General features: G+C 41.5%; 1 protein-coding gene and 1 long non-coding RNA gene across 5 annotated transcripts in view; one reads left to right on the top strand and one right to left on the bottom strand.

Annotated features, from left to right (window-relative positions):
- HOXC10 (homeobox C10) overlaps positions 1-9,631 on the bottom strand; it is a 211,437-nt gene extending 201,806 nt beyond the window's left edge. Inside the window, exons 1-2 of one of the 2 annotated variants that reach the window (XR_009630663.2) lie at positions 8,640-9,631; positions 2,864-3,007 (exon numbers count right to left, since the gene is read on the bottom strand). Coding sequence is in view for 1 of the 2 variants with exons in the window: in XM_060762891.2 (XP_060618874.2) it covers positions 4,250-4,527; positions 8,640-9,489 (1,128 nt within the window). In the remaining variant the exon portion in view is untranslated. Of the gene's footprint in view, positions 1-2,863; positions 3,008-4,135; positions 4,528-8,639 lie in introns of those variants that run through there. The other variant, XM_060762891.2, reaches the window with a different exon arrangement.
- Positions 9,632-9,701: 70 nt separating this feature from the next.
- Positions 9,702-15,032, top strand: LOC132767682 (uncharacterized). Of its 3 annotated transcripts, none has more exons than XR_010909284.1 (4): positions 9,702-9,885; positions 11,273-11,447; positions 12,462-12,638; positions 14,033-15,032. It is a non-coding gene; the product is annotated as an uncharacterized lncRNA (long non-coding RNA). The 3 variants fall into 3 exon arrangements; XR_010909285.1 differs by having other exon boundaries at positions 12,462-12,621; XR_009630665.2 differs by lacking the exon at positions 14,033-15,032 and having other exon boundaries at positions 12,462-13,639.
- Positions 15,033-15,766: the final 734 nt, after the last annotated feature.

Below are 15,766 nucleotides of genomic sequence, written 5' to 3' on the forward strand. Positions count from 1 at the left end.
TTTCAGTCGCGAGGGCACCAAATCGCCTCATTTCTAAAGTTGGTCAACATGTGAAGACTAAAAACAACTACAGTAACCACAATCCAGTCACTTTCAAAAGGGATAAAATTATAAGAGTGGACAATATCTCTTCGCGGTGAGAAAAACACAAACACACAAGGTATTATACACATTTCTTCCTTCTTCAACTATTTACATGAAATCGGGTCACTTTTTCCTCTGACCACCTTTATATGAAGTGTGAGGTTGAGAATATCAGAATATAACTCTGAACCCCCCCCCCCCAAAGGTATGATAACAATGGAGGGAATGGGGAAATCTCTCATATCCGCCATAATATTCGGAACAGCAAAAAGAAGAGAAAAGCAACCATTGCCTTTTTAATTCCTTGTGTTTTGCTTCTCCCACAAAAAAAATACACCAAATAAATACATTAAATAAATAAAAACCAATGAAAAGAAATCATGGTTGTCCTTGTTCTCTCTCAAAGTCCACCACGTCCACCACAACAACTTGTTAATCCTCCAAATGACCAGAGTCATTTTCTTAGTCAACAGTTACTTAGCTTCCATAGGTCTCTTCAACGAGGGGGGAGAATAAAGCAGATTATGTTCCACGTAGTGTTCAAAAAGCCACCACAAGACACGAGCCTCTGCAAGTGATAACCCACCGTGGATTTTTTTTCTTTTTAGCATGTAAAATGGCTATTAATTTTTCAACCTGAGCTGTTCAAGATTCCTAAGGAGAAACCTTGAGCTCCCATTGAATTGCTTTGTTCTTCGGGCACCTTCAGGGAACATAATATGCTATAACTTCTCTGATTTAATACTCCGGGGTACCGGCCATGATATGGCAACAGGAGACTGCCACAGAAGTTACTAGGCTGTAGTGTTAGCTTTCCAATCGCCATCAACACGCTGGGTTTATTGAGCTCTCACTTGCACATATAGAGGGAGACACATATGAATATATATTCCTTGGAAAGACCCTGAGCTCAGGAAGCTTAGAGCCTTTCCCAAACCCGAAGCAGAACACCGAATAGCCCTGGATTGCCCATAAAGAAGAGACAGAGAGAGCAAGAAAGGGAGGAAAGGAGGGAGGGAGAGAAGGGCACTCGTAATTGACACTCAGACAACTATTGCAACCTTAACTTGAGCAAACTCCAATCTTTTTGGTGAGCAGCCCTCTCTGTCCGGCTCCATAACACCATTGGTGAGAAACAAAACCAACTCAGAAAATGCATCTGGGTCCATAAGCAGCGATATGTGGTTGGAGGGGGGAAGGATGGGGCATTGGGGGGGGGGGGGTTGAACGCTTAGGGCAAAACGAGGGGGGTTATAGTGTCTGGAAGGTCTGTTTTCCCCCCAATGCAACCGAGACCCCATTTTTTTGGTCTCTCTTCTCTCCTTCCCCTCTCAATTCTATTTTTGAACAAAATACATCTGCCTGAAACCATTTTTCCAAGCTTTGCTTCACCCCTCGTCTTTTCGGCTCTGGTCTCACTGTGTGTAAATAAGTGAGGAAGGGGGGGGGGGGAGGCGAGAGAGAGAAAGAGAGAAAGAGGAGGGAGGGAAAGAGAGAGAGAGAGAGAGAGAAGGTTGCCCTTGATGAAGACTAACTGACGTAATTAAGGCAGTTTCTTGTTGCCGAGTTAAAAGCCAACCCCAACAACATGAAACTACCTAAACCACGGATCAGCTGCATGGAAGGGCGGCAGATCCGCACTCAGAAAGACCGAAAAAAAGAAAAAAGGTGGGGGGGGGGGGGGAGAAGAAAGAAAAAAAAGAGAAAGACAGAGAGAGAGAGAGAGAGAGAGAGAGAAGACCAGACCAGACGTCCAACCCCTTTGTGGGCTCTCCTGTAATGTCACTACTGTCTCCCTCTCCAAAGTCAGAAGGCAAGCAACGCCAGTGCCAAACCATCGTCCCTCAAGAAAACATTCTTCAAATTAAGGCAACATCTTTAATCTCTTCATTAAGATCCCCCCTTTTCCTCCTCCTCCTCCTCCTCCTCTTCTTCCCTCCCTCCTCTCCCTTTAATAGAATCTGCAGACAGAACTCTCCCTCTAGTTGTCTGTGTCTCTGCGGCTGAAACGTTTAACGGAGCCGCTGGAATATCTTGAGTTATAGCACACTCCACGATCCTTCACTGGCCAACTACCTCGGATCTGACCGGATCCATTAGCTATCTTGCCAGAGCAGCCTCTCCAAAGGAAAAAAAGGGGCAGAAAATCACGGGAGACACATCCACAAAGGGAAAGGGGGTCGCCCGCGGATGGGTGGGTGTCCACAACATTCCCAAACGCCACCAAATGTTCCATTACTGTCACTGTTCTTATGATAGTCTCTTCCATCGCCTTTGCAAAACTCACAATTCTGAAATCAAAAGGCATGTTAAAAGGAATCATATCCATTGCACTGAGAAAGTCCATGACCATTCATAATTTTATTATTTTTCAAAAAAAATAATTAAAAAATCCAAGACCTCTAACAGGAGCTCAACTTCACCACAAGTAAGTTACTACCAAAACAAGAACCAAAAGGAAAGGAAGAAGGAGTCGTAGGGTGGGGTAGAGTAGCTGGTGTTTGTGGGAATGGAAATGGAAATCTATGCACCACCGTTCCTCAGCCGTGCATGCATATTCTGGTCGAAAATGAGCTGTCACCCAGGGATAAGGCAACTCGAACCAAAAGACAACTCCGGAGAAAGCCAACCGAACAAACGCCCCATCCGTGCAAAAGCCATGTAGCTTCAAAGTGGAGTTCACCTCCAGGCTGCCTTTACCTTGAGTAGACACAGGGACAAAACAGAAATCCACTTGTACCTCTGCCATGTATCTTAGCCAAGAAATCGTCTGTCTTACCTTTGCACGTCTTCCACCGAGACATCCCATTTTCTGCCTTGTGGCTCTTCTCCTTGTTGTTGTTGTTGTTTTAAAAAAAGTGTATTCCTGTTTTTTTTAATAGAGGGTTTCTTCCAGGGGAGGTAAAAAAGGAGCGTGCCTTTCCTTTAAAAAAAAGACCCAAAGCCATGAGGAGTGTGCATCCCAAGAATGCAGCTCAGCTTCTGACTTGCTTCCCTCCTCCACAGTCACCTTTAAATGCATCTTTTACTGCTGCAGCACATTATATTTGCAGATCATAAAATCCACCTCCAGCGCTTACCAAGACTGTCCTGACATTACTGTTTTATGACCTTGACTTATTGTGGTCACCTGGATAATATTTAAATCAACGTTATGGTCTCTCACTTATATTAAACCCGCTAGGATACTCTCCTGAAAGCCTTAAAAAGGATGAGTCCTGGGGAGAGAAAAAATACTCTACATAGAGGAAAGGGGGGGGGGCGTGCTTTTTTTTTTTTGCGAGATGGGGGTGGCGGAAATCAGTTTGAAAAATACCCAGTTGTACACGGTTCTAAGAAATTTATTTGGCTCCATAAAGGAAGATACATGCAAAGGGTAACACATACAGATTATATTTAAATAACAGTCACCTCCTCCCAAAACCCCACCCCAGGCTCCCTCCCCACCCTCCATGATAAGATATCAATACTGCTTTGATTATGCTCTTTTTTCTTAAATGTAATGGTTCATAGTTCCACCTCATTGGAAGGAGACCGCATAACTACACCAACGTGAGCATGTTCCCACTGCCACTTCCATTTACAGACACATATATGAAATTCATTGTCGTCACGGCTGTTTATTATACAATAGGCAAACTACACTAGGATATGAAAAGCAAACTTTCAGACAGACGCACCTAGGATCCTAAACATATCAAAGGCATAGAAATAGGTCCTTCAGTCTCTCACCCCCCCCCCCTTCTTCCTTTTTTCTTTGTGCTGCTCTTGAATAACTTAAAACGCCTTAGAAGCTGTTCTGTTTAAAAAGCAACCCCCCTTACTCTTTATTTTACATAGAAACATTGATGCCATATATATAGATATATATATTTATTTATTTATGCTATAGATTCTCATGCTTATATCGATGGGATGCACCTTCTCTCTACAAACTGTCAATACCCAAATCATAGAACTGCACACGAGCCTGAGGTCTTGGTTCTTGCCCCCCACCCTCTGTTTCTCCCCCCCCCCCATCCCTCTCCCCACCACCCTCCCATAGGCAATGCATTTGATACCCAAGGGGAGGGAAATTAAACAAAAATACTGCACAAGATTTGTAATGGTTCCTTCCTTCCCTCCCCCCCTCCCTCCCCAATCCCCCTCCCCTTGGAGAAGATTTTCAAGTGAAATTAAAATTGGAAGTCAGTTCTCGAATTCGGTTCTCTCTGTTCATTTTCTTGAGTTTCATCCTGCGGTTCTGAAACCAGATTTTGACTTGTCTGTCTGTTAGATTAATACTCTTGCTAATCTCCAGGCGGCGCTCACGGGTCAAGTACATATTGAATAAGAATTCCTTCTCCAGTTCCAACGTCTGGTGTTTAGTGTAAGGACATCTTTTCTTTCTTCCGCTCTTTGCTGTCAGCCAATTTCCTGTAGTGTTTTCTGCCTTTATATCCTCTGTTAAAAATAATATTATTGTATAAGTATCCTCGGAATAGCAACGAGAGCCTCCTAAGCTTGCACCTCGATTTTTGAAATCTTTTTCTCAAGCAGATTCTTTTGTTGAGACCAGAATCTCTCTCCCCAAAGATGTTAGCCTTGTCCAAAGAGGCTCAAATAAAGGGGTCATGTCTACACTTCCCTGTGCAGGTTTGAGGGGTCTCATTAAACAAGCCCTTTTGGTTCAGGGAAAGGTGGGTTTTGCTCACTCTACCTGGACAAAATAATAATAATACTTGGTTTCATGGGCTTTACAATGATGCCTATTGAAAGGAAGGGGTATCTATACCCTTAGTTAGAAATAGATAGGGCGTTACAAGCTGTTGGCATTCTCTTATGGCAAAGAGTTGCTCATGTGGTAGGGTATCTTTTTTGTGACATTGCTCTCATAAGTTAGACCCTTCCGCCCAGGTTTTCAGAAATTAAGCCCCATATTTGAAATCTCGCTCTGCCTTTTAGCCCGACACACCATCTTTTTCTGAGGTTTTCTCGGCCACTATCCTCTGAGATCCAGAACCAGACCAAACACAGCAAGACTCTGGAAATGTTATTTAAGGGGCAAATATATTTTACTAACTAGCTGTGCCCCCCTCTCTCTCCTGAACCAGACTTCCTTTTTTATTTGGGCGTTAAGCCTCTGAGGAAGTCCTTCGTTTTACTGTGGGAGAACAGAAACATACAATTTGGGGATTTAAAAAAACAACAACCCAATAACACAAAGAGAGAGGCAAAGAAAGCGAGGAACAAACAACCTCACACATATCTGCAGGGACCAAACCCCAAAGATGTTAGCCTTGTCCAAAGAGGCTAAAATGCTCCTCGCAGAGACACGCCATGCCCTTTGCTCGGCCACCGACACACACTTCAGACGCGCATAGAGATACATAAACACCTCGGATTTGAATGTGGACATGCAAAGATTTTGGCAGCCAGAGCCAGCGAACATTTGTCTAAGGTGTGAATGTGTGGGATAGATGGGAAGTGTTGGCCACTATTAAAACCTACGAGTCTGTTTGGTCTGCCAGATCTCTCCCAAGGAATGCTCAGAGGCCAGTCATATGTTCCTCCCCACCCTCCTTAAAACACACACACACACCTAAACCCCTCGTTGGCTCTACTGAGGTGCCTCGAGCATTCTCCAACACTGCCATTGAACCCTGCAAACGCCCCAAACTCTCAACTCCATGCCCTGATCTTCTCTTGGACGTGGCTGGGACGAGAGAAATGGACCTGAGGGGATCATATGGAACAAAAGAAGAGGGCGAGGAAATGAGACAAAACCAAAAGCAAACCAATAAGCACATGAACACAAATCCCACTGCTCCAAGGACACCATATATGTATGTATGGGTGTGTGTGTGTATATATATATATATATATACACACACATACCCACACTCACACACATACATATACGCACATATACATACAAATACACACACACATATATGGAATGTTGGATTTGTGGCGAATTACGCCTGTTCTCCTTTGACAGGAAACAAAATTGGAAAGAGAAGAGTTTGAACCTCCTGGTGGGACATTTCGTAGGGATACATTTAGTGAGAAATCATCACCACCATGAAAACAAATAAAAACAAAAAAGAAGGGAGTGATCGCCTTTTAGAAATATATATTTTTCTATTCTTCCCATTCCACAACGAAAGGCCGACCTACCGTGTTTAGCTTTTGTTTATATTTATTGTAAAAAAATAAAAATAAAAATTGATTCCCTGCATATATAGGGCGTGAAAGTACCTTTAGGGTTTACAAATAAAGAAAAAAATGTTTTTGCTTTGCTTTTTAAAAAATAACCTTGACTTTCCAAACCAAAAATGTATTCTTTTATTATTTCAGTTGAATTGGCGGACAAAATAATTCCTTCTTGGATGCATTAAAAATTCCGTTTGTCAATTATTTTAGAATAAAAAAGCACACAGATGCACACACGCACACACGCACACACTATACACACACACACACACAATGTATGTGTGCTTCTTTCTGAATATATATATATAATATACTATGTATGCACGTTTTTCTGAATACATAGATAGATACGGATATATATATTACTATCTATGTGTGTTTCTTTCAGACTACATAGATAAATATGTATATGTATGTATATATATAAACTATGTATGTATGTTTCTTTCTGAAGACATAGATAGATATGGAGATATATATTACTGTATCTATGTGTGTTTCTTTCTGAATATATAGATAAATATGTATATATATATAACTATGTATGTATGTTTCTTTCTGAAGACATAGATATGGAGATATATATTACTATCTATGTGCATTTCTTTCTGAATGCATAGATAAATATGGATATATATATACATTACTATCTATGTATGTTTCTTTCTGAAGACATAGATAGATATGGATATATATAGCTATGTATTACTATCTATGTGTGTTTCTTTCTGAATGCATAGATAAATATGAATATATATGTATATATTACTATATATGTGTGTTTCTTTCTGAATACGTAGATAGATACACATATATACATGCACACAATATACGTGTTTGAATGAAAAAAACGAAATCCCACATCACTGAAAACGAAGGAATGAAAACCTGGGTTCTTTTGTGATAGCCTAAGCTGGTAAAACACGTATGCATATGTATGGACGGCGATACATGCATACGTACTACAGGTATGCATGTACGTGTCCCGTGCACGTGCTAACACAGGAGGACATATAACCACACAAATATACCACTCTCTTCTGTTTCTTTGATCAGCATATGCTCCAATGTTCAGATTCTGAGAGAATTTCGCTTTCGCATGCTGCTCTCAAATCAAGCAAAGTGTTCTATTATATCTGAGTCCCCTCACAACAGATTTGGGGTCCTCATACACATCTCTCCTCCCCCAATTTCCCCCCTCAGCAACGCGCCTTATTCACACCCCCATTTCTTCCTTTTCTGGAATCTTAAGTAAAGATTTGGGGTCCCAGTTCTCCAGAGTGGGATCTAAATGACCTCAGAGAACTTGCTCTGCAGAATTAGCTCAAGAGCCCAATCCAGCTTCCAAAGGAGCACCACTTTCTTCTCCACCAAAGCTCAAAACCATTGAACGCTCAAACATCAAACAGATGTTCCAGACAGTAAATGGTCTGGGATCTGTTTTCCAGCCCAAACAGACTCCTGAAGCCGGGAGCCGCTGGTTATCAAGCAGGAATGCAGCATTGATCGTGAAACTCAACAACCAAGTCCAGCCTGAAGTGTTGGCCACACCATTTCCACCACACCTCTCCAGTCCTCTTTTCTGGCCACAGAAAGCAATCCGATTTCGCAAATAAGACAGAAAGAACGAACAAGCTTGATTGTTTGTTTTAAAGGAGGGGAAGACAATTTTTGGTGACCAATGAGGGAAAGGGAGGGGAAAAAATAGAAGAAGCGGCGATCCAAACAGAAAACGTATTTCTAACCTTGACAAAGTCTCTGAAAAATCTCTCCACCACAAAAGAGCATTTATTGATAGGAATCTTCCTACCACAAGTCCAACTGAACCAAATACAACTTAATGGGTGGCAGTGGCTTCCAACTGCACCCCAAACAGAGACATCTCACGCCAAGCTCCCCAAAGAAAATGAACACAACAACAACGTCAACTTCGAGTTCGTTTGAACCGAATCAGCCGCCTTGTTTCCCAAGGAGTTGATCCCGCTTGTTGTTGTTGGCACTGTTGACTGTTGCGTCTCTTATTTACTGCTATTTCCCCACTATTTTTTGATGTGTTGGGTTATTTAGCCAAGGAAGCGTTGCCAAAGTGGAAACATATATTGCTGCGTTAAAAGGGGTGCAGAGAAAAGTTAGCCAATTCTGATGGAACTGCCACCCCTCAGGCATTGCTTTCTGAACAGGATAAAAAAAGGAGAAGACGCAACTGCCTTAATAATGACAACAACAACAGCCATAATTATACAGCAATTAAAAAGGAACAACAACCACAACTCCAACGAAAGGTAGCAACGGTGTGGAGGAGCCCTCTCATTAGGCTCTTCCACTCCCTTCCCCCAAGGTGAAGAAGATTTTCCTCTTACCTTTCGCCTCGTTGTCAGAATTGTCAGTGCTGGTGTCTGTGCATTTGCTCAGGTCCTTCTCAGCTTCCGTCGGGCTGATTTTGGCAACAGGGAGACTTTTTTCTGTTTTGATTTCGTTGGCGGGGCTGTTCTGAGGATTCTCGGGCTTGGTGTTGTCAGGGAAGCTGGCTTTAGCTCCTGCTTGCGATAGTGGTGTCGGCGGCTGTGGTTGTTGTGGCTGTGGTTGTTGTTGTGGCTGCTGAGAAGGTGGAGGTGGTGGAGGTGGCGGAGGCGGTGGTGGCTGCTCCAGAAGCTCGCTCCTTGGGTTGAGGCTCGACCTGGGTTCAAAACTTGCCTCAAACTCGCTGGGGTTGCTGCAGTTGGGCGCCTTCTCCATGGAGGAATAACCTTGGCTGGCTCGGTAGTAGCTGGGCACGGGGACTTCATGGTCATTTAGGCAGGACTCAGGCATCTGGTTGGGGTAGAGGGTGGCCTCAGCGGCGCTTTTGGATCTTTTGTCAGTATTGTACATACAGCAAGCATTTTCTTCCTTGACATTGGTGGGGAAGGAGCAGGAGGGGAGTTGCCTCGCAACAGGTTGCTCGATTCGGTAAGTATTTTTGGGGTCACACCAGGTGTCTAGCTGAGAAAGGTAAGATGGATAGGTGTTGAGAGACAGGCTGGCGTTATTCACCTCGTCTCTCTTGGAAAGAGCCGGGATGATCCCACAGTTCCTCATCATTCCACAGTTGAAGTCGTTCCCAGACTGCATATACATCCCTTGGTTAGAGGAATAATTCTCCCCTCTGCAGGTACCGGCTAACGAGTCCATCAAAAACGAGTTAGAAGTCACATTGTTGGGACATGACATTTTCAGAGAGGGATTTTAAAGAGGAATACTACAGCCAGGGGCTGACATCTTTTTTTTAGGGAAAAATATCAGCACCATAATTATCCACGCATTGGTCCCAACCACGTGACGGCCAGGCCAATGAGGATTGAAAATGGCCTTGATGATTCAGACGCCGGTGACGTCACCGGGGTCAAGTTGTCGGGAGAGGAGAAAACCAGCGTGGAGCAACAGCGACATCTATCCGCTTCTGGAGGGTAGAGAACCCAGGACCTTCACGTTGAACAAAGGAGAGAGACCCCCTTTTTCCCTCCAGTTTGTTTACCAATGAACGAACGCGTGTCTCTACGGCAGAGTGGGGGCAAAATAAAGGCAGCCAGCGCTTAAATAGAAGCAAAGTCAAATTCAAATTAAAAGGTCAGCAAATAATCAACCTTCCTTTCCCCCTCTATCCCTCCATCCTTACCCCTCTTTCCTATCTCCTTAACCCAATACTATATAGATATATATATTTATATATTAGAGGTGGGTGGGGTGGTGCTGGCAAATAATTAAATATATCCTCAAGCCCTAAGTGAACTTTCCTCCTTTTTCTCATCTCTTCTTCTAAGCAAAAAATCCTCTTTTTTGTCCTCTATCTTCTTCCCAGTTCAAATTTGAAATACATGGAAGAAGCTGCTCCCTGAAATTATAATTGTGGTCCTTGGTAAATATTTGACTGGGTTACTTTTTAATTTGTTAATCCTGGGGAAAATAAATTGCCATCCCTACAGTCCAAGAGGATGGAAGGATCTCGAAAACTCTCAGCATTACTGCTCTTATTTCGGCTTTCTAGGCTAAGGGCAAATATAAACCGGCCGTTTAGTCAGTTTATTCAATCCAGGTGTTTCCTGCATGAAAAGAGCAGCTTAATAATTGAAATCCCACTGAGTTTTTTTTTGGTGCAATTATTTATTCAAAAATAGTTTTTTACCCCCTCTCTTTTAATACTAAAACTTTTCCGCCTGTTGATCCTTCTCTCCAGCACTTAAAAAAATTGCCCCACAACAAATGTTGAATTAATAGGAATTTTCCTTTCTTTAAAAAAGAAAATCACTCCTCTTTTTAGTTATTTACTTACTGTATTCATATACCGCCTTTTTATCCATCCAACAGTCCAGAGCTCTGTCTAGGTTTGAAATATAAATATTTTTGCAGAATTGCATCAAAATATATAGATCAATCAAAAAGTACCGAACTTTGCCTAAGTTTGATATATATATATAGAGAGAGAGAGAGAGAGAGAGCAGAATTGCATCAAAATAAATAGATCAATTAAAAGGGAACATAGAATTATTCTCCACTGGAAACGTAAATGTGGATGCTTCCTCCTCCCTTTGAAGAAATTACTCCCAAAAATAATAATAATTAAATTTCAGACTGTGGGATGTTCTAAGAATGCTTTATTCTCCAGAAAGCACTTCCGACCAAACACAGTTTCCATCTGATATAGTTTTCATTGATTCCGTTACCATCCAAAGCTGTGTCTGTATGAAAGTCTATGTGTATGTTTATATCTTAGTTAATTTCCTCTTTATGATCCTAACTCTTCCTTCATCCGTCTCTCTCTGTCAATATAACCATCACACAACAATAACGGGTATTTCGGAGATAAAGATAATATGTTGGGTTTGATGTTTTCCTTGTGGCTGTTTTCTTTATTATTATACGGGTTGCAATTAAGTCAAATGGTTCTTTAGCAAGTATTAAATTGAGCAAGGTTTTTTTTGTGATCATCTTGGTTTTGTTTCCTTTTTTTGCTAAGAAAAATAAATAAAGAATTGGACACTTTCTAAATAATCTAAGGAGATGCTAAGGAGTGCTTACCAACAAATAATAAGGATCCTAATGGCAAGGGGGGAATGAGCCAGGCGGCGGGAATCTCAAGATCATGACGAAGGATTGCAAACCTTCAAAGGGTTCATAGTCATTTTCAAGGGGTGAGTAAGAGCCTTTCTGTCTCTCTTTCTTTCTGGGAAAAGAAAGAGAAATAAACACCGAGGGATATTGTGCGGGATTAGAGGAAGCAAACAAGGCACTTGGTCATTTAGGACTGTGTGTGTTTACAGTTTGAAAATGCAAGGTTGGCTCTCTAAAGCCAAGGCAGATCTTTATCAACCCATCCCCCCCCCCCCCCCCGACCTTGTTTTACAATTCCACTCGGCTGTTGGCTTTGAAAGGCCTTCCAAGATGAAGGGTTGGGGGGGGGGGCACACCTTCCAGTCCCCCCAATACTTACTCCCCATCTTCAAGGGTGAGAAGTTTTAATATCGTAGGCCAAGGAAGTCTTAAACGACCTCCTCATCCGACTTGTCTCGAAGCCCCTTCCAGCCCAGCCCACCCCTCCCACCCGAAATGCAGCCCTTCTAAAGAGCTTCCCTGCACTTTAAACAGCCGTTTGCTTCCTCTGGAAAGCTATTTGCCACTTTATAGCCTCTATTTGTGTTATCTGCATAGGTCTTTTTAAAACAGTTTGATAGAAATCGTTCAGTTTTATGATATCCAACGAAAATTCCACATAATATTTATAAGCAAAGGATAAAACTTTAGCATGGGAACCAATACTTCCTCATTTATAGGTGATGAAATTAAAGACCAATGCAGTTTGGCATTATATGACTTTCCCTCGTTCTCCCCACCCACCCCCCTCTTTCCTCTCTTTCTTTCTTTCCTTTCTTTTTGATTTTTTTTTCTAATCAGATCATGTGGCTAACTCCATAATTTTTGGCACCGAAGCCTTATATAGGTTTTTTTCACACGTGCATTTATTTATTTTTATTTTTATTTTCCTTGAAGGGTGGGGTGGAGGGCCCACATTTGACCTCGCTCCCCAGACGGTTTGGTTAAAAAATGAAAATATGTTTCCTAGCCTCTAATATCCTTATTTACTGCTGTGCATTCTTGCGTGTGTTATATTTCTCTCTTTATTTCCCCCCTCCACTTTTCCTCTATAGGAAGAGGAATGTGCAAACCGCACTGTGGCGAAACCTGTCAAGTAATTTGATTTTTATCCTCTTCATAGACCCACACACCGCCAAGGAAGTCTCAGTAGGTACAGAGTTATACCCATAGCCCTGAAGACAAGGCAGAGGTGTTTCCAAATGTGCCAAGCTGGTGAATAATATATGTGTGTATGTATGTGTGTGTTGTGTGTGTGTGTATTCTTTTGGCTGTGGTTTAATATATAAATATAAATGTAAGGAGCATGGGTCTGTAGCCATCTTTCCCTTTTGTAAGGGGAGAATTTTCAACGTCTCTGGTGGAGCTGACGGTCAAAGTCTTTCACAAACACAAACACAAAAAAGATGGCCCTGGTGACTGGAGCTGGAGGGAGGGATGCCTGGAAGAGAGGGCCAGCTCCCTCGCCCCCCAAAAGTGCCATTTCTGGGCCTCATTCCGGCTCTTTAGAGCCCTGGCAGGTCTGGCCAATAAAGGAACAGGCGAGGAGGGGATGTCAGGGAATGTATCCAGGAGACGGAATATTGCTTAAAGTTAAAAAATAATTAGAAGTATGATAAACATGGGTCATTAATGGGGAGAGAAATAAAATTCATCAGCCTAAGTAGAACCCCCGTTGGGAGAAATGCTTTCCTCTAATTGCAGAAAATAAATACCAACAAATGCTATTAAAACTTAAAAGGAGGAAAGCCTGTGTGTGGAATAAAGACCAGAAGAGCCTGCTCTGGGGAGCCTTGCCGGGTTTAAACATTCCGCTAGAAATCAGCCTGCAAAGTATATAAGTGCATGTGCGTGTTTCTAGACATAGGTATGTATACTTGTGTCTATAAACAGCACCTATATCCGAAACACAGCCTAAATGTACTTAAAATATAATTCATCTTGCAGATTTCAAAGGGCACCAGTGTTTTGTGGAGGGTATATGTATGTATGTGTATGCATATGTGTGTTTCTGTAAAAATATAATTCATCATGCGGATTTCAAAACTCACCAACGTTTTCTGGAGGATATATGTATGTATATGTATGTATGTGTGCGTTTTGTTATTTATGTGATACACTTTACTAAATTTTAAAAATAGAAAGAGGGAATTATTGTGGCAGATCTGGGGAGTGATATTATTCCCACATGGCGTGTGTGTGTGTGTATGTATGTATGTATATGTGTATATATGTGTATGTGTATGTATTCCACACACAGCATGCATATATATATATTTCATTTCCCCTTCGGGGTCCATGTACCTTGGTTTAATTAAATTATAGATGTGTAGCTATGTAGATAGATATGTAGATATGTAGATATTTAGATTAGTCCACACACAGCATGTGTGTGTATATATATATATATATATATATATATATATAGATATGTGCATGCTGTGTGTGGACTAGTGGATTTTTAGTTTGGATTTAAAAAAATATTTTGAGCCCCGAACAAGGAGGGAGTAAAGAAAGAGTAGAAAGGGGCGGGAGAAATTGGGCAGAATATTGAGCTAGAAAGATAATAATAATAATAATAATAATAATAACTTTATTTTTGTATCCCGCCTCCATCTCCCCGAAGGGACTCAGAGTGGCTTACATGGCGACAACATGGCAGAAAACGAGGTCAAAAAGAATGAAAAGATATTTTAATTCTTGAATCTTAAAGAGAACTTTTACAAAATGATGTATGGATCATACCTGACTCGGCCTGAACTGCCCAATTCATATAAGGACACTAAAAACTTATGTTGGAAAAGTGAGACACCCCAAGGTCCTTTCTGTCAAATGTGGTGAGCATGTGACGAAGCCAAAGAGTATTGGAGGCTGATCCAAAACTGGATGCGAGAGAGACTGAAAGAGTCAGGCGAAGAAGAAGAAGGCGCAGAGCTTTGCTACCCTCCTTTCTTCAGATCTGGGCATTTGAAGCCAACTACAGACGGTCTCCCATTGTCTCTGGTGTCTGATTGCTCTGCCTGTGAATGCCAAAGGCAGACAGTTCAGTTGACCTCCCCCCTGTTGGGAAAAGGGGGATTTTTCGCCATGTCCCCTTGGCTTCCCTTACCATGGAAGGTCCGAGGCTGTGAAGGGAGGACCGTCCAAAACACAGGCAGCCACACTTCCCCCTTTCCAACCCAAAACACTTCTTGAGGAACACAAAGAAACGCACGTGTCCAATAACTCACCTCAAAGTACACCTCAAACTTGCACATAATATTTTACCTGCTCCGCTTCCCTCCTAATTATTTAACCCTGAGTTATGCCGTGGAAAGCGCCTCTTATGTCCATTGTATTTTTCCCTTCTTTTTTAGAACAACTCTTCCCCCGACCCCCCTTTCACGTTTTTTATTGCAAGCATTCATTTTCGCTTCTAAGAAGTCTTTGGTAGCAACACTTTAATGATTCCCTTAAATTTGTATTTCTGCTTGGTATTCTGCCCCGTGTTGTGGAGGAAATAATTCTGATTTATGGCAAAGTACACTGGAGTACAATAACAGTGATGCAAAAATAAAACCCACGCCTTTAGATGTTGGCTTAGAAACTGTAAACTATCACCACAAGAAATCTATCAAACTTTACAATCCCTCTTATACTGCTTCCTTCTTTCGGAGTAACTTAAGTCAAAGAATTATGGAATGATATTATGTTCCTTGAGGTGGTAGTGAAAAGTGTGCTCAAGTTGTTTCTGCCTCCAACACGGGATATTATTTAGTCACCAAAACCCTGGTATGAGTTTGGCAACCTCTCTTTGATTGGATCGTGGAGACCAGAGTTGGAGGGAGAGAGAGAGAGAGAGAAAGAGGAAGTTTCCCACATCACATCCCCTTTTCTCTTTCTTGCTCTGAATATCCGTGAATTTATGTAAAAACGTTCCAAAAAACTTTTAATTTCCAGCACTGGGGAGGGGGGACGACTATATATCTATATATCTATATATCTATATATCTATATACCTATATATCTATATATCTATATCTATCTCTCTATATATATATCTATATATCTACATATCTACATAATCTATATATTTACATATCTATATAATCTATATATCTACATATCTACATATCTATCTACATATCTACATATCTATAATTTAATTAAAGCAAGGTACATGGACTCTGAAGGAGAAATGAAATCTAAAAATCATACCTCTTCAAAACAAGCTGTCCTTTTGTATTTTATAGTTTATGTGCTGTGTAAAATGTATTTCACGTTGGCAATTTTTACTCCAAAGAGTGACCGATATAAACAATTGGAAATGCATGAAGTGCTCACACATGAGAATTCCTCCAAATATTTTCTTTTTGCTTGT

This window comes from Anolis sagrei, chromosome 2, assembly GCF_037176765.1.
Source record: "Anolis sagrei isolate rAnoSag1 chromosome 2, rAnoSag1.mat, whole genome shotgun sequence".
NCBI lineage: Eukaryota > Metazoa > Chordata > Lepidosauria > Squamata > Dactyloidae > Anolis > Anolis sagrei.